This window comes from Candoia aspera, chromosome 13 (assembly GCF_035149785.1).
Source record: "Candoia aspera isolate rCanAsp1 chromosome 13, rCanAsp1.hap2, whole genome shotgun sequence".
NCBI classification, from domain to species: Eukaryota; Metazoa; Chordata; class Lepidosauria; order Squamata; family Boidae; genus Candoia; species Candoia aspera.
Window position 1 is genome coordinate 4,895,259 of NC_086165.1, and position 23,515 is coordinate 4,918,773.

The window sequence follows — 23,515 nt, forward strand, 5'->3', positions numbered from 1 at the left end:
CTGGGCCAGTCATCCACTGAGTTTCAACGGCTGGGGAAGGACATGGACCTCCTCTGTCCTGGTCCTGGTCTGACACATAAACCACTACATCACCATATCCTTATAAAACGCATCTTTTATGGTACATATTGACTCACACCGTGTATTCCGTGAACACACCATGCTTGCTGCATGTGTGGTATAAGTACAAGTTGCATAGTTTTCCTGGCAACAAACAAGCACAGAAGGAGTCCAGGTTCAACGGCAATGGTTCCTGTTGTACAAAATGTGCAAGCAGCAAAGAGGAGCAATGCAGGTTCAGATCGAAGGCCCACCTGGTCCCACATTCACGTCATGCATTTTGCCAAGGCCAAAAGCAAGGTACAAGCTCAAGAGCCCACACCCATTCACTTTCACCAGCAGTGGGTACTGAAAGGCACGTGGCTTCCAAAGCTGGAATTATTAAATACAGGTCATCCTCGACTTACGACCACAATTGGGACCGGAACTTCTGTCACTAAGTGAGGCAGTTAAGTGAGTTGTGCCCGACTTCATGACCTTTTTTGCAGCAGAGGTTAAGCGAATCACTGTGGTCATTAAGTGAATAAAGTGGTAGTTAAGCGAATCCACCACCCCCACCGACTTTGCTTGTCAGAAGCCAGCTGGGAAGGTTGCAAATAGCGATCACGTGACCCCAGGATGCTGCAGCCATCATAAATACATGCCAGTCGCCTAATGCCTGAATGTTGATCATGTGGCTGCAGGGGAAACACTGTGACAGTTGTTCATGCAAGGATGGTCGCAAGTCACTTTTCCCAACACTGTTGTAACTTCGAACAGTCACAAAATGAATGGTCATAAGTTGAGGACTACCTGTAATAACCATCAAGACTGGTATCCATTAACAGCTTTATTCTCCTGCATGAACCTAATTGCCCTTTAAAGTCAGTGACCATCAGAATCATAATCTAGGACTCCTTTATATATGTTTAAAAATGCAAAAGCAAGATCTAGATTAAGTAATCTTATTTGATGATTTGCAATATACTTGTTTTATTCCACATTGTGTGCATGTACTGCAAAACCAGAATTTCCAATTTTAATTTTTCAGAGGATCAGGGATTGCACAGGTATGAAGCCCACAGGATTCTTCATAGAACTTCAGCATCAAAACAAACAAGGAATGAAAATAACATTACCGCTTCTTGGAATACTAGAGTTTCCTGCATTGGCTATTGCCATTATTCCTACATTTTTACATTCTTATTTAAAGGTACAGTAACAACAGTTAAGACAATATCATGCTGCCTTAAACTGAAATTGAAATAGTAAACCATTTTATCCAGCAGTGATGATCCTGATGAAAAGAAGTTTGCTGCAGAAAGGTTTTCCCCAACACTGGCTACCTGACAATTTAATTTGAGACACCAAGGACTTACTGAACAGGGTCCTTTCTGTATGCAGAGCATTCATTCTTCCTTGAAACTCTGCCAGTGTAACAAAGCATGTTCTTTAGGACTTAATGTTCTAAAGCAAATATTATTAAGCCTTTATGTAGTGCAACAGAACAGAGAGCTAGTTCAGACCTCAGTTTACTAATAAACTTCCTAAGTCATTCACTCAAGACTTCAGCTGCCACCTATCAAAAACTGGGGACTATTTACAGATATGCAAGAGTTATAATTACATTACTTGTAGTATTTTCTAAAATCATGGCTACCAGATGATTTACTTACATTTAAAAATAGTTGCATCCTTCTCCCAACAGTATTTCTAGACACTTGTTCTTGCTTGTTCTTTTTCTTTATTTGCCATTTCTAAAGATTGATTCTAATTCTTTGTCTTTTCTTTGAAACATTCCCAGAATGGACAGTAGATGGCAGAGATGCCCATATTTAAAGTGATTATGGAATATCAGGTTGTAATTGTAACTGGGACTCATCTTGTTAAAAAAACAAAACCAAACCAAGTGGGGAGAAATACTGAAATTGGAATGGGTCTCAATCCATATGAACAGCACCAAAAAAAGATACGATGAAAGATCAGGATCAATTAGAAAATCCCATTTTAAAAGTCTTCACTTAAGAATGTGTATGTTTATCATTCTTTAGGGATGTAAGTAATATTAATGTATATTTAGTAAATTACACCAATATCATCTAAAAACAGTATATTATTATGCCAACAATAGACATCTAAAAGGATCATAATCAAAGAACCCTACCCTCTTTCAAAAGCATTTCCACTTGCCAGCAAAGTGGTAGAAAGAGATGCCTGAATTTCACTTGGCAGTTCCTAGCACTGGCTAGATAGAAGTTTCAAAAAATTTCCCCTTCCAGTTTTAAGTAGGATGGATAGATAGAAAGACAAAAATTTGGTAAAACAAATTCTTAAACAAGTTGAACCTCTTCAGAAGAAAAGATCCAGCCATTTTCATCAGCAAAGGAGCATTCACTGAAACGAATAAAACTTTTGTGACTTTTTAAAAAAAGAGGCTGATATGTGAGAATCCCAGTATAAATCTATTTATACATTTCTTTTTAAACCGAGATGCTTTAAAATATGCTGAGCAGGAAGGATCAGGAACACATCGTTCAACAGCATTTCTTTGTCTACAAAGCCAACTGAGAATTTTTGTAACATACCACTGTTTCAGCAAATGCTCAACACTGAACAAGAGTGGGAAAAGATTACCATAATTCTTTGGTAATGAGCCACTACAAACACTTCAACTCAAGCTGCTAACAGATGTCACCATTTCCTCTTTCTTGACTTGAAACGGGAAGGGGGAGTTATGCTCCAAAATGCAGCACCATGGCAAGTGAAAGGACATGAATTTTTGCTCAGTATGACTACAGAATGCAAACCAGAAAAGGAGCAAGCAATTTAAAAGATGGATGCAGCAGCCCTTTGGTCCCTAGAATAAAAAATAAAATAAAATAAAATAAAATAAAATAAAATAAAATAAAATAAAATAAAATAAAATAAAATAAAATAAAATAAAATAAAATAAAATAAAATAAAATAAAAAAATAAAAAAATAATAAAATAAAATGTTTTTAGAGGGCTGGAGGGTGGACACCTAAAAGAATCCAAGAATTTTAAGAGGATGTCGTCATTTTGTATCTATTAAGAGTGAATTACTACTTCAAATACATTGTAGATCCTGATTTAGCCAGTATGGCCCCATCCACATAATAAAGCAAGTGCTTCTCAACCTTGGGAACTTTAAGATGTGTGGACTTCAACTCCCAGAATTCCCCAGCCAGCATGGCTGGCTGGGGAATTCTGGGAGTTGAAGTCCACACATCTTAAAGTTCCCAAGGTTGAGAAACACTGTAATAAAGGAATGAATAAGCAGGTTTAGGGGAACTTCAGTTTCTAGAACTAGAAGAAAAAAATTGAAGTATAAGAGGGAAACCACCACAATCAGAGCTGGTTATATTCAGTGGGCACATAAAGTTGACTGTTGGAAACAGGAAACAGAAACAGGGGAGGGTGGAATGGAATATCCTTAGAAAAGGCTTTGCTTCCAAGAAGGCTACAGAAGGTAATCTGATTTGTACCGCATCTCACCTTTTTATTCTCATTAATCCCCCTCTGTGAAATGGGCTAAGCCAGCAGTGACCAGCCCAGGATAGCAAACATGGTTTTGTCAATGGAAGAAGACACGGGGAAAAGCTTCTTTCTTCAATGCATTTATTAATTTTATTCTTAGGGGTTTTATATAGTAAAACATCAAACACTTTCACACATCCTCCCATCCTCTCTTAATTTCCACATTTTTGCCACAGCTCTTTAAGCCAGAACAGGGAAGCTGCTACTTGTATCCCTTGGACAACTTGGCTAAAATTCATTTTACCCCAACTCTCCATTATGTCCAGATCATCCTGAATCTTACTTCTTCTAAGACATCTTTAGAAGAACGCTCCTCTATTTGTCTAGCTACAATTCCAGCCTAAAAGCATTTTATGAACCTAAAAGGTACATAGCCTAAAAGCATTTTATAACCATTATTTCAAGACCTAATATGATAGGCACAAAAGAAAACAGCAAAGGTTTCGGGAACCTCCTGTTTCTGACTGAAACATGGAACTGTAATTTATTATGAAACAGTTGAAGTCAGAAACTAAAGTCTTAGGTTCAACAAAAACAACTATAATCAAACCCATTTCCCTGGTAAGTGATTGGTATCCTAACTGTAAGAACTCTGAACAGACAACATGACTGAATAACAGTAACCATGGACAGTCAAGGTTGCTTGAGGATGGACCCAGAGTCTGGACAAGGATTTAATAACAGCGAAAAAGTTCCTTTTCTGTAAATTAAATTACTGAAATAGTAGAAAAAAGTTTGGGAAGAAACCAGAAGGAAATTGGAGGTAGGAGGTGAAATGGACTGTAAGCTCAGTTCTGAATATGAAAATATAATATTGGAGTAAGCATGTACTCTAAAGCAATTTGTTTCTTAATTCCAAGTGCATGCTTACCTCTCTAAACCAGTATTTTGCACTATGGGGACACTGGATTTTTAGTTAAGCAAAAAAGAGAGATACCACCCTGCAGAACTGTTCTATCTTCAATGACAAAATTCTAACACCACAAGCCAACAGCCAGTACCACAGTTTCCTACACAAATGGAGCTGCAAGTCAGGAACACATGATATAGTTGTACTAAACAAGTGAAAGTCTAAAAAAACAAGACAGCAGTTTCCGCTGAAGTGGCCAATCACAAGTCCCAACAGGTCCTAAGACTTCAGGATGCTTTGCTCCTGGGGAGCCATCAACAATTCCAGATACTGGCCCTTATTCCTCCACATGGGCATAAGCCCAACTTTCAAACAAGATGCTTTCTCCCACAGGACCTCCAAACAGGATGAAGATTTACCCACACGTATGAACAGACTAAAGCAGCTGCTCTCAGCAGGGAAGGCCTTTACAGAGTTGACTAATGTGTCAAGGTGCTAGATATGGAAACTGGGCCTAATTCAAATATACCTCTGTTAACATAGGTAGGACTAATGCGGAGATGAGACAGCAAGGGACTGATAAAAATTACCGGACAATAAAAGGGTATTTTCATAGGCCTAACGTTACATAACTTTAAAAACACTTGTAGGGTATAACAAGGTCCTAGGGAAGACTTGATTGCCTTCTATCAGGTCAGAGCAATGGTCTAACTAATTGCATGCATTTATTAGTATAACCGCCCAGAGTCCCTCCTTGGGGGGAGATGGGCGGTGATAAATTTGACTGATAGATAATAAATAAATAAATGTCAATTAATTAATTGATTGATTGATTGATTCTCACTGGGAACAGCCAAATGCTATTTATTCTAGCAGATGGGGCCCAGTCTGAATGAAGAAGCTCCTACATGCAAAGTCTGAAAGGGTTTTAAGGTAGACTCACCTAGCATCTACGCTAATGTCTTTTAAACATCCAGCAAACACCACCTTTCCTCCTGTTAACTTCTCTGGCATTTTTTTTTTGTGACACCCTTCATCCTTGTCAACTGTTCTATCGTTCTTCTGTTGCTTTACAATCTCTGGGAATTTTAAATATTTTTGTTATTTTATATATATATATAAATGAGTTCTTTCATTGATTTATACCATACCATCGGATGACTATCTACTCCTATGCACCATGTATTACCTGTTTTTGCACGGTCTCTCCTGTGCCCTTTTAGGACCAATTTTATTAACATCAAACATATTTAATATTAGATATTTTTGCTCTACGCTAGTGTTTCTCAACCTTGGCAACCTTAAGACGCGTGGACTTCAACTCCCAGAATTCCTCAGCCAGACATGTTGGCTGGGGAATTCTGGGAGTTGAAGTCCACGCGCCTTAAAGTTGCCACGGTAGAGAAGCACTGCTCTATACCCATGAAGTAGGAACAGGAACATTGCTTAAAAGAGTTTTAAAAGCTACCAAGGAGACAGGCTCACTTGAGAATCACAAGAGAGGTCCTAGAAACTTCTGAGCGGCTTCAGAAGTAACTCATGCTTGAGTTCTCTGGTTTGGTAAAACTTTAGGTAAACGGGAGAGCAGATTTCACAAATGTAATGCGTTTTTTTTTTATGATGCAAAATCATGAGTATTACACCATCTTACTGTTGCTCTGCAACTACGTCACAAACCATCTTGATCTTATGGGAAAGATGAGAGAGAAACGTTGAAATAAGTAAGTAAATATATGCTCACCCTTCTCTTTGGTACTCCTCATCCAGATTTGGCAAGAGCTGGGAACCTGCTACAGACAGATCTAGTGCAGCCAGCGGTAAATCCCGATAGGCAAAGTTAACAAGCTGCACAGGTGCTACGCTTCTGGTCTCTTCTTCTATCTGCTGTGAAATTATTTCAACTTCTGAGACTCCACCTTCTATAGGAGGCCTAACGAAGTCATCAACAGAAAACAAAAATAATAATCAGCCCCAAATTGCAAACGCCTATTCAAAGCAGTGCTTTTATAGATGTCTTTCATAAAACACGAATATGTGCAAGGAGTAGTGGTAAAAAGTGCATCATGGATATAAGCAAAGCTGCCAGCTTAACACAGATAGACTGGTACCTGATTCTGTATGGCATAAGAGGGAGCAGAGGGAAACTCTGGCAGGCTCAGGCTTCAGTTATTATACCCCATGATAGTGGCATTCGTGGGATGCTTGCGCTGTTGTCTGACCTGGCTTCCCTCGAAGGGCTGACAAATACATAGTGAACTGTGGAGTGCTTGGTGCTCCCTGAGCCTTGTTGTTTTCTTGCAGACGTTTCATTGCCAGACTAGGCAATGTCTTCCGTGTGAACAGGGAGAGGGCCTTGCTCTCAGTTTATACACCGTGGCTTGCCCACTTGTGTTGGTGGGGATAACACAAGCAGGGCAAGCCACGGTGTATAAACTGAGAGCAAGGCCCTCGCCCTGTTCACACGGAAGATGTTGCCTAGTCTGGCAATGAAACGTCTGCAAGAAAACAACAAGGCTCAGAGAGCACCCAGGATGCCACCGTTCAACCGTGAGCTACAAATATTAGCTTCGATTGGTACACAGTGAAATCTTGGGAAGTGATGAAGGGATTACCCCACCTCAATGGCTGCCTTTAAGAATGTCAAAAGGTCCACACCAGATCTCCCACCTGCCATCATCTGCTCCCAGTAATACAGGATAATTATTTTTATTATTATTTATTTATCATATTTTTATCACCACCCATCTCCCTCATACGGGGGACTCTGGGCGGTTCACAATAAAACAGTTTAAAATCCAATAAAATCATAAATAATATCATTAATCCATAAATATCCATATCAATAAATAAATATAAAATGTAATGAGATCCAAATAATGGGTTAATAACATCGTGAGACCGGAACAAACAAGATCAGGTAAGCAGAAAAAAAAAAAAAGCTTCATGTGTGACTTCTTTTTGATGAGCATTGCACTGATTTCTCTCTGAAGGAAGGGTTTAAAATCCTCTAGTGAATTAAATGGCCTGGGCAATCAACTGGATAATTATAGAAGACGCTGTATTCCAGGGGGCAAATTATGCAAGAATGTTTGCCGCAAACAAAACATCCACTTTTGTACAAACACGAGGAATTGAAAAAGGGAACAACAAATCATATCATAGCCTCTCGTTTCCAGATAACCGAAGAAAAAAAGAAAAGCACCTGGTGTACTTGAAAATAATGCGTTAGAATAGAGCTAGACAGCCAGGCCACCCGACGACTTTTGATTACCATCAACCCCAGTTAGCGTGGCCAATCGTTAGGGATGGAATGGCCTGTAGTTCAAAAATCTGAAGGGCATCGGGTTATTTATATTACAAGTGACGGATACTGAATGTTTTGAAAGAATATACGTATTGAACGGAATCCAAAGGACATCCCGCTTGAACCCAATCACAATCCACCAAACTTTATTTAAAAGTCTACGGGTCCATGCATACATGTACATACGATGCCAAGAGGCTTATGGGAACTTATCCTTCACTGGTACTTTGTATTTTACTACTGAGCAGCAAGTTCCGTGGTAGCAGTGGTTACAATCATAAGAACATTTTTAAAAGTCAGATGGCCATGACTGTACACACGTTGCCTTTAACGTGCAAAATCTCCTTTTATCTGTTATTTAAACTACATTTCCAGTTCAGCAGACATCCAAAATGAAGGAGAAAGGGGAAAAAATTGGCGTGATTTATATGAAATTGGATCCATTGGTAACTAGAAGGTTTTGGGATGTTGGCCCTCTCAGGCCCATTATATCAGCCTTCCTGCTCATACAGGGTGGCTGTGTTAGGATCTGCAACTTTTGGGGGGTGTTGACTCCTGGCGACTGCCTGGACTAGTCCCTGCAGTTTTCTTGGCAAGATTTTTCAGAAGTAGTTTGCCATTGCCGTCTCCTGGTTTCTAGCCTGGTGCCTTAACCACTACACCAACTTTACCTCTGTCTATATAATGATTAAAACCAGCCCATGCAGGCATGTTTTGCCCTGTTGCTAGCAAAGCCTGGTATTTAGGCTAGCAGAGCAGACTTTCTAAATAACTGCTTCCAGACTGGCACCACGTGGAAGGGGCAGAGAAATAACAAAAAATGGAAACAGCATGAGAACCTTCCTTTTCCTACAGAAAGAAGATTAAAGGAACAGAGGAAGAATTGGTGGTAAGAAGGGGATTTTTTTTAAAGGAAGCTTTTTTTTTTTTTAAAGGAAGCTCTATATGAGATTAAAGGTAGGAAGGAAATGGGGAGGTTTTTACAGGTTATGCATACAATGGAAAGTTTTCTAATAAAGCAATCTCCATCTTTCCTGAGCAAGAGAGACTTCATCCATTGTTGGATGCCTTCTCCTATCAAACAGAACAACACTTTATAGAAAAGTAAATCAAAAAATTCTTATTCAAACAATAGTACTCACTGGGGATTGGTCATGTTGAAAGATGAAACCAAGGCAGCACCTGTCCAGCTATTTCCAGCTCCTCACTCATGAATAAGTTGCATTAGAAGGGGAAATTTCTTTAAAAGAAGAAAACATGAAATAAAATGTGTGACTTAGTGGCAAAACCTCATTATATACGTAAGGTATAAATGCAAACACAAGCACTAAAACCTCTAACAATACTTAGGAGTTCTTTTAACAAATAAGCAGGTTAGATAAGATTTCAAAATAAAGTAAAACAAAGTAATTGGCTTGCTAGGTCCAGGCGAGAGTCAAACTGTGTGGAGAATTTCTCTTCCTTTCTTTTCCTTCCTTCCTTCCTTCCTTCCGTTCTGCTTCTGGGAGTTGACATTTAGGATGAACAGACCCATATGTCGATAAGGAAATGCAGAGGAGCAGTGACCTGGTATTTGCTTCTAATCTGCCTACGTCAGCAAAGGCCGAATTAATCTCTCTTCCTGTTCAGAATACCATGGGACATTGTAGGTCCTCTAAGCTAATCATTTATCATTTTTCTCCCAGAGGATTGTTTCCTGTGAAACGGGAAGAAGGAACAGTTCCTTTCCAGGACAAGAGCCTCAGAAGCCTTTGCCAAAAGTCTCTGCTGACTAAAACTTTCCAAATTCTAGTACCTAGTTTGTTATACCTCAGCCAGAATACTTGAGTATTTCAAGTGGAACTTGTGCTTCAATACATCAAACAATAATCCATCCAAGAATGAGGGACAGCAGGCAAAGGAAACCAATGTGTGAAGACACTTCTAACTGTAATGCTGAAGACTGGCCAGATAATCAATATATAGACCAGCCCAGAAAATCGTTTACTCAAGTAAATAGGTTTAGATTAAGACAACAGGTTGGGTTGAGAGGGCAAACAGAACCAAGAACTAATGCCAGATCTATTCTCATGCTCTGCAGCTGCTCTTACATAGAGAGAGATCGCACCGTCATTCCAGGTACACCCATCATCTGCCACACCGAGTGGGTGAGGATCAATACTAAAGGCTCTTTAACAAATCAAGCACATTCAGTGATAGCAAGAAGAGCACAGAGCCCAAATGCCCTTAGGCGAAAGGGCACAGATTGGTGGCAAGGGAAGCAAAACCAGAAAAATCTGGGGGAAATGAACAGGAAGGAATGACACGGGAGTGAAGTTTCTCAGTATTCAAAAAGAACATTCTCAAGGATGGAAACTACGCTGCTACAGCTGCAAACTGCAGATGGGTCGAGGGGTTTTAAGATTAACGTGCTTTTGCTATAGAGTGAGAGGGGAAGGAAGTTCATCATGAACGTTGATGGAGATCCAACTACCAGAAGCAAGTGGGTTTGATTCTGCTGTCCTTATCTTTTGTTTGCACGCCAAAGGGGTGTTGCTCAGGCAATGCTGGGAAACACGGCTCCCTCCCTGCCAGTGGAAAGGGGAGGGCCATAGCACAGAAGCCACCATGAGACAGTGCCTGAGAAAAGAAGCTAAGCTGCTAATATCCTCCCCTGTGAAGTCTTTTTACCACATGCCCCAGTCAGCACTTCAGAGGGACAAGAATGTTCTAGCCTCCTGAACGCCTCATCAGCCTTCATCACCTGTACTTTGGAAAGGACACAGGAAGAGGCTTTACACACTTCTCAGCGTGAGTACAAATGATCTCTGAGTTATTACGAAGTTATTTCATTTCTGGAAACACTGGAAGATGGGCAGGTTTCAGTGGAGGGAGACTGTGAGCTGGGTGTGAGCCTTCTTTCTTCCTGGAAATGGGACTGGCTTTTAAAAAGTGGAAAGTCAGAGCAGGAGGCAAGCCCTTCTCTCTAGAAGCCTTTCCTTTGTGTGTCTTGCGAGTTTTGCGGCCAAACTTACCACGGAGAATATCCACAGAAATCCTGTGATCTTGATTTGTATTGAACACATGCTTTATCTGAAGTCATACCTGTGGTGGGTATTTATAATTATTCAGAGGAGGCTCATGTGTACTGTGACGCAACCATGCTGGTAACTGAACACAGTCCAGCCGAAATGTAAACGTCAACTTTTTTTTTTGTAAAGAACTCTGGAACATTACGATAGTCCGGACGTGCTTGCCCAGTTCGTAAGAGCAATTTCAAAATACACCTCTGTACCCTGCTAGTAACAGAATGCAAGAAGAATGTGGATGATACAGTTTTCGGTTGCTAAGCTTTTAAAAAGTGGAGCAAAGTTCTCTGTAAGTTAGGAGCAGACAGCAGTTCTTTTATGCTTAGATGTCCAATTGCATCCCTGAAATGACACTTTGAAGTTGTTTGTGATGCTTTCTAAAAGCTTGGATTCTAATTTAATCAGCCTAGCAACAAACTGATCCAGTTAAAAGAGCCTAGCCATATTTGAAGGAGGGCAGAAAAAACTTAGGAGAAACTTTCTTATATACAGTTTCATCCCATTCAAAGGGTCCTCTATCGCCTCTGTCACCACAAGCAACAAATAGAACAATTACAAGACAGAGCAAAAAAATCTTAATTTGTATTCCTCTGATCTCGGCTGGAAATCTAGGCTTTGCAAGGGCTCTAGGAATGTTGTTTTATTTGCTAACAGTGCTGTAATGTGGTCTAAGTGGCAGAGCCACGGCAGAGGATTTGCAGACTTAATGGGGGAAACTCTCTAAGATGTCACTGAGCGATGACTGCCAACATTCTTTGCCACTGCGCATGTCCCTGAGGCTGCTAGGAATTGCAGACTACCAACATCTGGAGCAGCACAGCTTCCTTCTCCTTGTTCTTTGTGTTCTGCTCTTGGGGGTCGGTATGTGCTCAACTGCCAGCTGAGGAGCAATGGAGGAGCTTACCTTCTGTAAAAGTTGGCTGTTTCAACAGCCGCTTTCTTGCTCAGTCTTTCTTGTTTACAATTAGTTTTTACAATCTTACAAATTGTACAAATTACAATTTAGCTTTTCTTGGTTTGATGTGTTTAGCCTTTTAATTATTTCTCTTTAGTTCTAGGTTATGATCGCCTTATTACTCAAGTTAATGTACATTTCTGTATTATTTTTTACACGTTATGTTATACAAACCTGAGCATCCTGCTAAAGTGGAAAGAAAGCCAATAATCATCAACTTCATTATATGTTTGAACTAGTTAAAGGTATAAGGACACTTTCTGGCTAACAGCTCAAGTAGGGCATAATTAATAACAAAGAGGAGATAACAAAGATAATCAATATTTCTAACGAAATGTAAAAATGTCAAGTTGTTGCACTAAAAATAAAAAGGAGACTATAAGACCATTTAAATTCTTTACTTTGCTTGCATAGCCTGTAGATAAATGAATCTGGAAGACTATAAAAAAGGCAGGAAGTGTTAAGGCATACCAGCTGTTGACACAAGGCGTAGAAAGAAATCCCTCTTGAACATGACCGATGTATATGAAATACATATGTATCGTCATGTTTATGAGATGTTAAGCAACAGCTTCTGATTCAATTGTTATAGCCAAAGCATCCCAACACAATAGGAATTTTGGCTAACGTGACTGTGTAGCTCAGGGATATTTGAAACATTAATGTGAGGATGGGTCCTGCATTTCTAACAAGGGTTATTGAAAAAGGCATTAAATTTCTGGGGACAGGAAAAGCCGTATGAGAGGTATGTTACCTGGGGCTGCAATCATCCCTGGGAAATATATAAACTACATTTTCAGATACCTCGTGTGTTGCAGAAAAGATGCAGCTGACTTGCAGTGCAGGTCTAAGAGCCTATATGTTATAAGGTACGAAACAGATGTAGTTAAACAGCTTCCACCATGTTTGTACTCACACACGGTATTTGGTAAACCAGGGTTTATGACACGGTCAGCTGTCCAAACCTATTCAATTTTAGTTTATCACAGTTAAGCAAAGCAAACCAAGATGGGGGAACCTTAACGTGAACCAGGCCACAGTTAGACTTCGCAAAAAAAAACCCAAAACCAGTTACCACTTACTTTACTGAGGCACACTGAACAAGAAGCATAATGGGACCACCAACTCTTACTGCTTTGCTATTTCTGGCAGTTTAGCAAAGTAGAAGAAATTTTGGAGGAAATCAGAAACTGCCGTACACCAGAAAGAGCCTTCTAGCAGAAGCCTCTCCTATTAGCTGCTTCTGGAGTTGCCAGAGACTGTATTTGGGACAGACTGCATACAAAGCACAGGCTCTCCCATTCTCTCTCTTCTTTTGTAAATCACCCTGGGATAAATTTTATAGAATGTGTTATATGCATGCCTTAAATAAAACTGAATAAATACAGAATTTTCTTTAGAGTGGCTAAAAGAAAAAAAAATGCAAGATGGTGTTTTAGTTCTTGGAGGCACCTAGGAGCTTTCAAGGTATCATATGAATGGTTAAATGACCCTGTTAAACATGAGAAATTAAGACTTATTCCATACGAGTCCATACTCTGATACTTGGAAAATACAGTATTGCCATGCAGAATGTCCAGCAGAAGCAAAACCTAATATTTTCCGGCCCCAGAAAATTCAGACCCATTAAGGCACATTGATTTCCATACCTCTGCACCACTGTGACACCCGTGGCTTCAGGCATCTCATCTAATGCTGCAGGAAGTTTCCATTAGTCATAGGATACCTTTACCATCTCCTGAACTACAGTGGAATACTTTTGATGCCCATTTTGCCTTGGTCAAGTACTGCGCTGCTCTTAATTTACTAGGTGAGTAGCTGTCCAGTATTACACAATATTTGGCTTACACCTGGAAGCAGAACAGAAAATACTATTAGAATAGAAAATATCATACGTGTTTTGTAAAACATTCATAGAAATTATGGTATAAATTAACTGCTTCCCCATAATGAAACATTCTCTGGCTATGGAAAATATGCGGTTTGGGCCAAAATTGACCTAGAAAGCTTATCCCTTTCGTCTTTTTTATTTGTTTTTAAAAAAGCTGCCTCTGGAGGGACGAATTTAAGGTTTGTATGTACACACTGTATATATTTATATAGGCTTGTTCTTTTCCTGCGCCAAATTCCCCCATCGCTACCACCCAGTGGCTTTTTTAAAAAAAATAGTCATCAAAATAATTCTACAGGTATGATCAATTCCTAGCATGGACTACCTTTTTTAAGAAAAGGTTCTCTTCTGACCTGAGTTCATGTGATAGCTTTCATTTTCAAAGGAGATTTTATCATGCAGGAACCATCAAATACAGCTTCCTTAACGTGCACACTGAATTAATACAACTCCAGCCAACATTCTACATACATCCATGCCACACTATTCACTTTTGGTGTAACATTTTACAGATCCCAGGAAAAAAAAAGGAACAAATAGTAAGCCAACCAAATTAAAGGCATGAAAAAAAAAAAAAAAAACCATAGCTAAAACTAATTAACCCCACTTACTATGTCTCTCTGTATTATTCTATCCTTGCAAATTATTCCTGTTTCCATCATATTCATACCCAGCTTCATACATTGTTTTCAAGGAATAAATCCATAGCTTTTGTGCCAAAACTGGTAGGTACTATCCTTAGTGTTAGTAGGAAAAGCTGCATACGGTATAAGCAGCCTAGCCTATACCTTCTCTACCTTACTTAAACATATTATGAGAAAGACAACGTTCTAACATTTTATATTCAGGGAAGGTTTTGTTCCATGTACTTTTCCCGAACATGGAAATCAGCCTTACCTATACGGTACTCTCCCACCCCACCCCCAGCCAGCGTGACCTCTCACTGGCCCAGCCAGCAGGTGGTCAGACCCATTTCGCGGGCTCCAGATTGCAGAACACTCATGTAGATAATTTCTGAAATAAATTGTTCCAGGATAAGATTAGACCATCTCTTCAAACATTTAATTCAGGGAGCCTAAGAAGTTCTGAGGACCACCTGTGTGGGAAGAAATGACCTAAGTAGAAGTGGGTAGGCCAAGCTCCTGAAAAAAAAAATAGATTCATTATTATTACACATTATTAACTATACCCTGATTTTTGGGTTATACCCAAACTTGAGCATTACAGTATTCCTTTCTTCCTACCCAAAACAATCACACCAGGGAAGTCAAATCAAATCGCAGGAAGCAAAAAGTTTGCATAAAAAGCCACCCTGCTGAAAAGGAAATATGATGGGATGACGGTATCTAGCTTCCATCATCTGTCATTCACACTACAGGCACGCTTCCAGAAAGGATGTGTTTAATTTGTATGAAATTTTATAGCCCAAATGTGGATCTCAGAAATCAATTGCGTAATAGAGAATGGCCAGCCTAGTAACATGACACGCAACCATCTTCTATCCATTCTACTCATTCTGTAGTTTAAAACTTGACCACAAATATTCTTGGTGTTTAAGTGTTTAAGGCTGGGGGTTTGCAAATAGCTAGTTGCTTCTGCTGGTATCACATATGGTATGGCACTTGCCAGGCTAGACTGAAGGATGAATTAAAATGTGGCAACCTTTCCCTTGCCATGTACTTTGGAAGGTCTCAGTGCCCTACTGCACAAAAATAGAAATACAACTCTACTTTGACTTCAGGTTAATGAGAATCCCAAAATGCAAGGTTTGCTTTTTGTTAGGCAGTGTACCAGGGATGAAATAGAATACCGCATGTCTCTTCCAACACTGTTGATATTCAATTAAAAGAAATATTGAGATACAACAGAGACATTTGGATTTCAGAATGTAAGCTAAAAAGGACAAAGAGTCAAATGGCCTACCAGCATCTTCTCTTTCACAGAAACACACACACACACACACACACACACGCATACATACATATCATGGGTCTCCAATCCGAATGAGAATAATTACCTCCCTCTTGGTTTCCTTGAAACTTACAAAAAGATATCTATGTGCATCATCATGTATTATCAACACTTCAGGCAATATCTATTTATACTCTATGTACTATACTCTATGTATATACTTTCTTACTACAAGGTCTCCAAAAGAGCTTTTAGTAAAATAAAATTACAATACAAACTTTAAAATAACGTATAGCAAATAAAGTCAGAAATATCCATTTAAAAGAATAAAGTATTAATGAAATCACCATTGACAGGGAAAATAGGCTAGGATTTTTAAAAAAGATCACTAAATAATGACAGGGAAGACTCATCACAATTCTATATGGGAAAAACATGCAGCTTAAGGGAAACCTTCACTGAAAATGCCTTTTTTCAAGCATCATGCAGCTGAAGGGACCTGGAGAAGTACCTGTGAAGCAGATCTCAAAGAATAAAGTTCAAATGAAAGGCAAAGTAAACTGAAGGCATAAATATAACTAGACAGAAATAAAATGTACTAAGTATATGCAAATGATATCTAAATATCAGGATTACATCACTGATACTGTATAAATCTATTGTGGAATCTGCTATCCTTTAATGTAAGAATGCCAAACACTTGCACAATTTTACAAGGTTTGTGGACAATAATTACTGTAAATGCTGGGGCTTGTTTTGAGATTCTGTCCTTAATTTGTTTCTTTTGTTTTCTGTGGGTCTGTTGCTGCAAATATTGGGACTCCACAAATCATCTGAATCCTTCCTCTTCTTGGTACACAATGCCATTTAGCTGCTTTAATTTCTCTTCTGATAAACAGCTGAAGGAGGACTGAGGAAAGCTCAGACAGCGAATCACTTTCCTTGGTAAGGCTGGTATAAATTACATTTGGGAAGTGTATTGCTTTTCTATTTCGCCAAGCAGAACTAGAATATTGAAATTAAGCTATTGATTTCCAGCATAGCTTGGGCACATGGAATAGGCATGGCTAATTGGGGCATGATGAAGTTTTCACAACTTAAGCCGTGAAAACCTGATCGTGCCCCAATTAGCAAAGCCTAACTGGAGTTGACTCATTAGTTATTTGGGTAATGTGTAATGAATGGCAATGAAACTGGCCAAAAGAGTTTCTGAACGCACAGAAAGGAGAGTTAATAAACACACACACACATATCCACACCAAAGACAGAGTTGTTATTCTTTTCAAAGATATAGAAAATATGAAAGGGATATTTTAATACACCACTGATTGCTTTAGCACATGCACAGCAAAGGAGGGAAGTAACGTACGGCTGACGTTCAAGTTGCTTACGCAGCTCTACGTTGAATAAAAACCTGGTAATTAAAAACTGCTGGAAAATATCTTACATTAAAACTTAATAGATTATTCCCATTTGGCCCCAAAGCTGGTAATTCTAGAACTTCTAGGACTACAGGAAGAAAGCCCTTCCAATTTTGCAACCCCATTTGCAGGGCTGAACCACTAGAATGTTATTTGCAGCTATTTTCTCAGGAAAAATGTAAATAAACCCTCAGGAGTAGGGGTGCTTCTTCATTACCCTTTAATACTTCTGGCAACACAGGGCTTCTGCGAATGGTAGCTAGAGGAATCACTCTGGAACCTATCCAATGATCTGGAGGCATTCCTGGGGCGGGTGCAGCGGCACTCGTGGGAAAGGTCATAAAAATCAAAATGGTGGTCTTGACTCCTCACCCCTTTTTCACGTGCAACGCGTGCAAAGAAAGGGCAGGGCTTTGATTGTGTGATCATGGCCGCCATCCTGTTTTGGTTTTTTTAATCACCTTGCAGTCACCCCTGTGAGAGAGGAGATGATCAGTAGATGCCAATATCCTTCCCCAGCAATTCCTGTACAATACTCCTTAAATAACATTATATTATGACATGCTGCCACTGCATCCAATGGGATATGAGGGAACACAACTGCCCATCCAGCTGTTGATCATCAATGCTTTATGTTGCTTGAAGGGATTTAAGAGAAAAGATGGGCTGTTACCTACTGATAAGGTCGCCATCCCAAAAGTCTGTTGAATTCCTATCCACTGAAAACAAAAGTTTTTTTCTTTTCTCGGCTAATATTGATTTGCAGTACATTATGTACAAAATGTAGGGATTTCTTCATGCATCACATATTTAAGTAATTTATCAAACTTACAGACTGAACCCTTTGCTTAAAGTTAACATCCTTGCATTTTCCAAGCATCTTTCATTGTTAAAAGCAAGTGATGACAGCTTGGTCTGAATAAAGGCCTATGATTCTTTGGCTGATCTTAAGTATCAATATTTTATTTTCATTTATAGAATGCTGTGCTGCTTACCTACACCATAATAATGAACTGAGTCTCAAAGCATCTGTGCTCAGAGACAAAGAAAGCCCTGATATTTAGTTGCTTAAAGTTGCCCCTTAGCTTAGTACAAAATGATGACTACAAATTGTGTGATGGCATTTAAAAATGGTCTTTTGCTGTCTATGACCAGTAATATAAGCCATGTTCAGAGAAGTATCTCAAGATTTACTTATTGATTTATTTTCTATCCTGCCTTTATTTTTTATTTTTTAAGTAACTCAAGGTGGGGAACGTACCTAATATTTTTTTACAGTGGAGTCTAAACTTTAGAAGATGTGATGGACTCTATGGTAACTGGTTTAGGCATTTTGTTTTTAAGAGCAGCATTTGTTCCCAGGAAAAATACTGCAACAGCCTTAAATAAATGATTTTTGGGGGAAAATATCATTTTATATATTTATGTATAGCAACATAGAATAAAAAGGAGAAGCAGAGAGAGACAAGCAGGGCCCACTCTGAGAAGATTACAGTTTAATCTGATCATAGCGGTGTGACACCAGCTCAGGATGAAAACCAGGGCAGATTCTCAGGTTGAGAAGATGTTTTTTCAGTAGACAACCGTAAGCAGGTGCCCCATATTCTAATTAAATCAAACGTTTAAAAAGCTAATTGCCTCTTCAACCTAACACAACACTACCATTACCTAGAGCAGAAACTAGTCCCAGGAAAAAACATTGCCATTTATAAATTTGAATTGAGATCAGCAATCAATTAATTGTTTCTAGCCACTATTAATTTCTCACAACTCTGGTTGGGTTAGTATCCCGGATCAATTCACCATGGTTTTCTGAACCAGCCACAACTGGATTCATTTACAAATCACACTAAATCAAAAACGATGGTTTATAAAACACAGTGAGGAAATCCATACAAACTGTCCCATATGCAGTGGGGACAGAGGATATAATAAATTTTACTAGGAGTTGGCAGAGTTTATTTTTTGGTTGCCAGTAGCAACTGATATTCATGGATACAAGTGAAAAGGCATTTTTCTTCCATGGATTTTAAGAGAAAGGAAGGAGAGTGAAAAAGAGGGAGAAAATAAAGTGTTTTTTTTTTAATTTATTTACTCAGCCACAAAAATATTTTCTGGAAATAGAATTCACTTGGCACTTCTGCTAACACATTAAGCAAAAAAAGCTTCACGTTCACACCGTTATATTAGCTTTGCACTATTAACAAGAATAATTTTTTCCCAAAGCATCATCCATAGAACTAAGTGGAAGGTGCCATTTTTTGGCAATCCAGGGCATGTTCAGTATTACAGTGGAAAACACTAGCAGCTTTCTCCAGATGGTACACCCCAGATTCACGGGGATGTGAGTTTCAAAACTCCCAGCCAGCATTTGAATTTGGGGAGTTACAGTTGTAACACCTCTAGAGTGCACAAAAGTGTGAAAACTTTATTTCATACACTACTTTTCTATTTCAACAGAACAGAAATACCACCTATTTGTATAGATCAGTGTTTCTTGCCCTCTGCAACTTTAAGATGTGTGGACTTCAACCCCCAGAATTCCCCAGCCAGCATTCTGGGAGTTGAAGTCCACACATCTTAAAGTTGCGAAGGGCAAGAAACACTGGTATATGAGCTATAAGAAAATCATAACCAAACAATATTTGGAAAACTCAGTGTTCAATTATACAGTTAACATCACAACAGTTGTGACTCCTGTATTTAGTCTAAACTATACATTCTTTATGAAAGTTGGGATGCCCATTTTTAGTTCCTTTTATCTACTTCCCAGATGAAAAAGCCAAGATGCACATGATTACTCATAGGATACAACAATTTCCACCACAATGGCTGGTACTATTTGCAAGTTGTCTGTACAAAACTGAGGCACTTCTACTCTTGAGGCTATAATCTAGTATGTATTCACAAACACCACAAAGTAGAGTAAATCTTACTTCTGAGTAATGTAAAGCTATAGCAGACTTTTAATTTTATACGCTAAATTTATCTGCCATCAACCCAAATCGATGTGATAGAAACTAGGCTGCACTTAGGGAGAAATCACAGTTAGTTCACTGAATTTAAATACCATATTCCAGATATTCTTCTCCCTCTCTTCCTTTGGTCCAGGATAAAACCTGTTGCACCCTGTACTTAATAGCCTTTCATACAACCTTGTTTATTAAATCTGCTATGACATCAAAAGGCACATGGAGCCTGGATGAGCCACTGAAATTCGACAGGCAACATAGGGTGTTGCAGGAATTCAGCTCAGATCCTTCTTTAATACTATGATCATACAATCCAATCTCAGAATAAAATACTGAGAAAGGAATCAGGATGTTGCATAGTACAGCAATAGGAATGTTATCCAACTATCTCAATTAAAGAGCAAGGAAGAACTCTCACAAACCATAGAGCAACCTATAACTACAATGCTTTGTTCACTGTGCAAATTGGCTGAGCTGCAAGCAAAGCTAGCTGGGTCTGTTGAGTTGAAAGGCCACTGACGAATATGCCCAGGACAATCACATGCAGTTGTGATTAAGTTGAAAAATCTAGTGAATACCAAACCACAAAGAGTGCTTGCATTACAATTAAATATTTTTCAGTAGAGAAGCTGTTCCATAGGAACTTCAGAGCTAATAAGCAGGGTGGATCACAAACATGATTGCTTCATTTCTGATTTTTTAAATTTAAAAGTGCTATTAATACTTTTCTCTATTAAAAAAAAAAACTAAACATAATTTTAACAGAAACATGGATTTCAAAATTGTCAAGAAAAAGCCTTGAGTACTACATTAGCAAATCCTGAGGAACGCTCTTCTGAATTCTCAACTTGGCAGGTAAAACGAGATCGGAATGAACTTCTGTTGTGTTACAAGCCCAATTCCAGTCACAAAATGGTGTCCTAGTAAGAAACGTCAACTATCTGCCATATTCCACAAACCAAAGATTGGCATTAAACAATTCTACAAGTTATTTGCCAGAAATTAGGGGTTATAGCATGGCCCTCTCAAAACAGGAGCTAAAGAAAGTTCTTCCTAAATAATGCCACCACCACCACCATCCATACTTGCATTCAGTTCCTCTCTTCCCAAAACTTTTTATCAGTAACTATTTCACCTGTCTATGCCAAAGGAAGGGGACGCGGTGGTGCTGCGGGTTAAACTGCTGAGCTGGCCAATCGGAAGGTCGGCGGTCTGAATCCGCGTGACGGGGTGAGCTCCTGTTGCTAGTCCCAGCTCTAGCCAACCTAGCAGTTCGAAAACATGCCAATGTGAGTCAATTAATAGGTACCGCCTTGGTGGGCAGGTAACGGCTTTCTGTGACTGTCATGCCAGCCACATGACCACGGAAGTGTCTATGGACAAACGCCGGCTCTTTGGCTTTGAAACGGAGGTGAGCACCGCCCCCTAGAGTCGGACACAACTGGACTTCATGTCAAGGGAAACCTTTACCTTTACCTTTATGCCAAAGGAGGGAAAAATGAGATAGCAAATCCACCTGCCTGGGTGGGACTACGTATTATTTAGATCTTCTCTCCTTCTGTTTTCAAGATACCTGAATTTATTATTCTCTCCAGCTTTTGTAGCACATCTTTTAAACTATTAGTCAATATCTTAAGGTGGCAATCATTTTCAGCATGTTACCAGAAAAGCTATAGACAGATAAAATGGGTAAATTAACTCAGTAATACAGGCTGTACTTTCTTGGCTTGTAATACTATCACTTAATACTTGTCTCAAACTTTTTAAAATATGCATTTATTATTTATTCACCACAGGCAAAGTAGAAGTCTTGAAAGTGAGAGGGTGACTGCAGTTATAGCTCTGCCCACTTTGTGCAGAAATGTTATGCATGCAAAAAAAAATGTCAACCTTCTCCATGTTGCAACCATAACTATGGGATTTGGTCTCTTCCCAAAATGTCTTTGCATGTACAGAAATAATTTTCACAACTCTCCAAAAGCACCACAGCCTCTGAGTGGGAAGGCGTTCCTACAATCCCTGCCTGAAATTATCCTGACATTTTGCCTATTTTTGGTCTTGAGTCCCATTCCTTAAGGAAATGGAAAGCTCCAGTCAACATTTTCAAATAAATAAAAAAGCAGTACTGCATGTTACAAAACATCCAATTGACATGTGCCTACTAAAGTTTAACTTCAAAAGCATAACACTGCCACTTAAATGGATCATAAGTAGCTGGGTTGGAGAACTACTACCTTGTCAGAATAGGCATTATTTTTTATATCACAGCATCACAACACAGAGTACCAAAAATAATTACACAGGCATCACAGACTGCTTCCAAGGAACTTACCATCTATTCAATGGGAAGAGACTAGGGCAGAAATGGAAGGCTGAGGCTAAAAAATTATTGTGAATGAAGAATGAGAAGATACACGAAGGTCAAAAGGTGGTTTTTAAAAATAGATGAGTACTAGGCTAAATGGTTTCATCCATTCTCAAGCATCCCCACATCTCCATGGATTCCACACCTATAAAAAAAGACCTAAAATGAGGCTGCTGATCCATGATAATCACCCTGGGTGGACAAATTTAGAAACCAAATTTATGTCTATAACTATGTTAACAGCAAAGGAAGCTGCCTTAGAGCACTTTAAGTTATATCATAACATAGCCTGGTAGGGAGGTGCAAAACTCACTGATCATGTCAGGAAACTCCAGAACGTTCCTTTCCCCTTCAAGCAATACCAACTCTTTTCCTAGACCAGGTCATTCTGGGGGTGGTATAGAGGAGATGTGGTATGGCGTGCAGGGAAAACAGAGCATCCCCAACTCAGTGCATTCTGCAGAACCTTCTAAGCTGGTGTTTCTCAACTTCAGTAACTTTAAGGTGTGTGGACATGCTGGCTGGAGAATTCTGGGAGTTGAAGTCCACAGATCTTAAAATTGCTGAGGTTGAGAAATACTGCTGTAGGCTAATGCTGCCTATTTGACTGGCTCTTCAGAGTCCTGGGCAGAGATTTTTCCTAAATATTCAAACAATTCCTTTTTACTTTTGGTGCTAAGGATTGAAGTAGAACCTTCTAGATGCAAGAGATGCACTGTTGAATTGTTCCTCTGTATATAAATAAAGTAATAGTGGCTCATATATTAGGAATGCTTGATTACACCTATTCTTAATGCAGCTGGATGTGCTCAGTATTTTTTTTCAAATTCTGCAGTTTGGTGAAATATTATATGGAATACACCCTAGTTTCAATAGTATTAACATAGAGCTGTCTTCCCACAATCACTTTTTAAAAATTTGAACAGTTTTATTAAAGAATGGCCAATGATTTATTAAAAATAGACAGGAGCAAACCCCCCAATTCAATAGATACTTAAGGTAAAGGTAAAGGTTTCCCTTGACGTAAAGTCCAGTCGTGTCCGACTCTAGGGGGCGGTGCTCATCTCCGTTTCAAAGCCTTGGAGCCGGCGTTGTCCATAGGACTCACGGAACGCCGTTACCTTCCCGCCGAAGCGGTACCAATTAATCTACTCACATTTGCATGTTTTCGAACTGCTTGG

At 39.2% G+C, this 23,515-nt stretch overlaps 2 protein-coding genes across 7 annotated transcripts in view; one reads left to right on the top strand and one right to left on the bottom strand.

Moving 5' to 3' along the window:
* TMEM266 (transmembrane protein 266) overlaps positions 1-13,664 on the bottom strand; it is a 38,596-nt gene extending 24,932 nt beyond the window's left edge. Inside the window, exons 1-3 of one of the 4 annotated variants that reach the window (XM_063314262.1) lie at positions 13,424-13,664; positions 8,894-8,991; positions 6,189-6,377 (exon numbers count right to left, since the gene is read on the bottom strand). In XM_063314262.1, the coding sequence (XP_063170332.1) occupies positions 6,189-6,377; positions 8,894-8,907 (203 nt within the window). In that variant the 5' untranslated portion in view covers positions 8,908-8,991; positions 13,424-13,664. Of the gene's footprint in view, positions 1-1,715; positions 1,902-6,188; positions 6,378-8,893; positions 8,992-13,423 lie in introns of those variants that run through there. The other 3 variants (XM_063314263.1, XM_063314265.1, XM_063314264.1) reach the window with 3 other exon arrangements.
* The window catches only part of NRG4 (neuregulin 4), a 47,748-nt gene continuing 34,575 nt past the window's right edge, over positions 10,343-23,515 (top strand). For 2 of the 3 annotated variants that reach the window (XM_063314276.1, XM_063314277.1), the window contains exon 1: positions 10,343-10,541. The gene's annotated coding sequence lies outside the window, so the exon portion shown is untranslated. Of the gene's footprint in view, positions 10,542-20,749; positions 20,825-23,515 lie in introns of those variants that run through there. The other variant, XM_063314275.1, reaches the window with a different exon arrangement.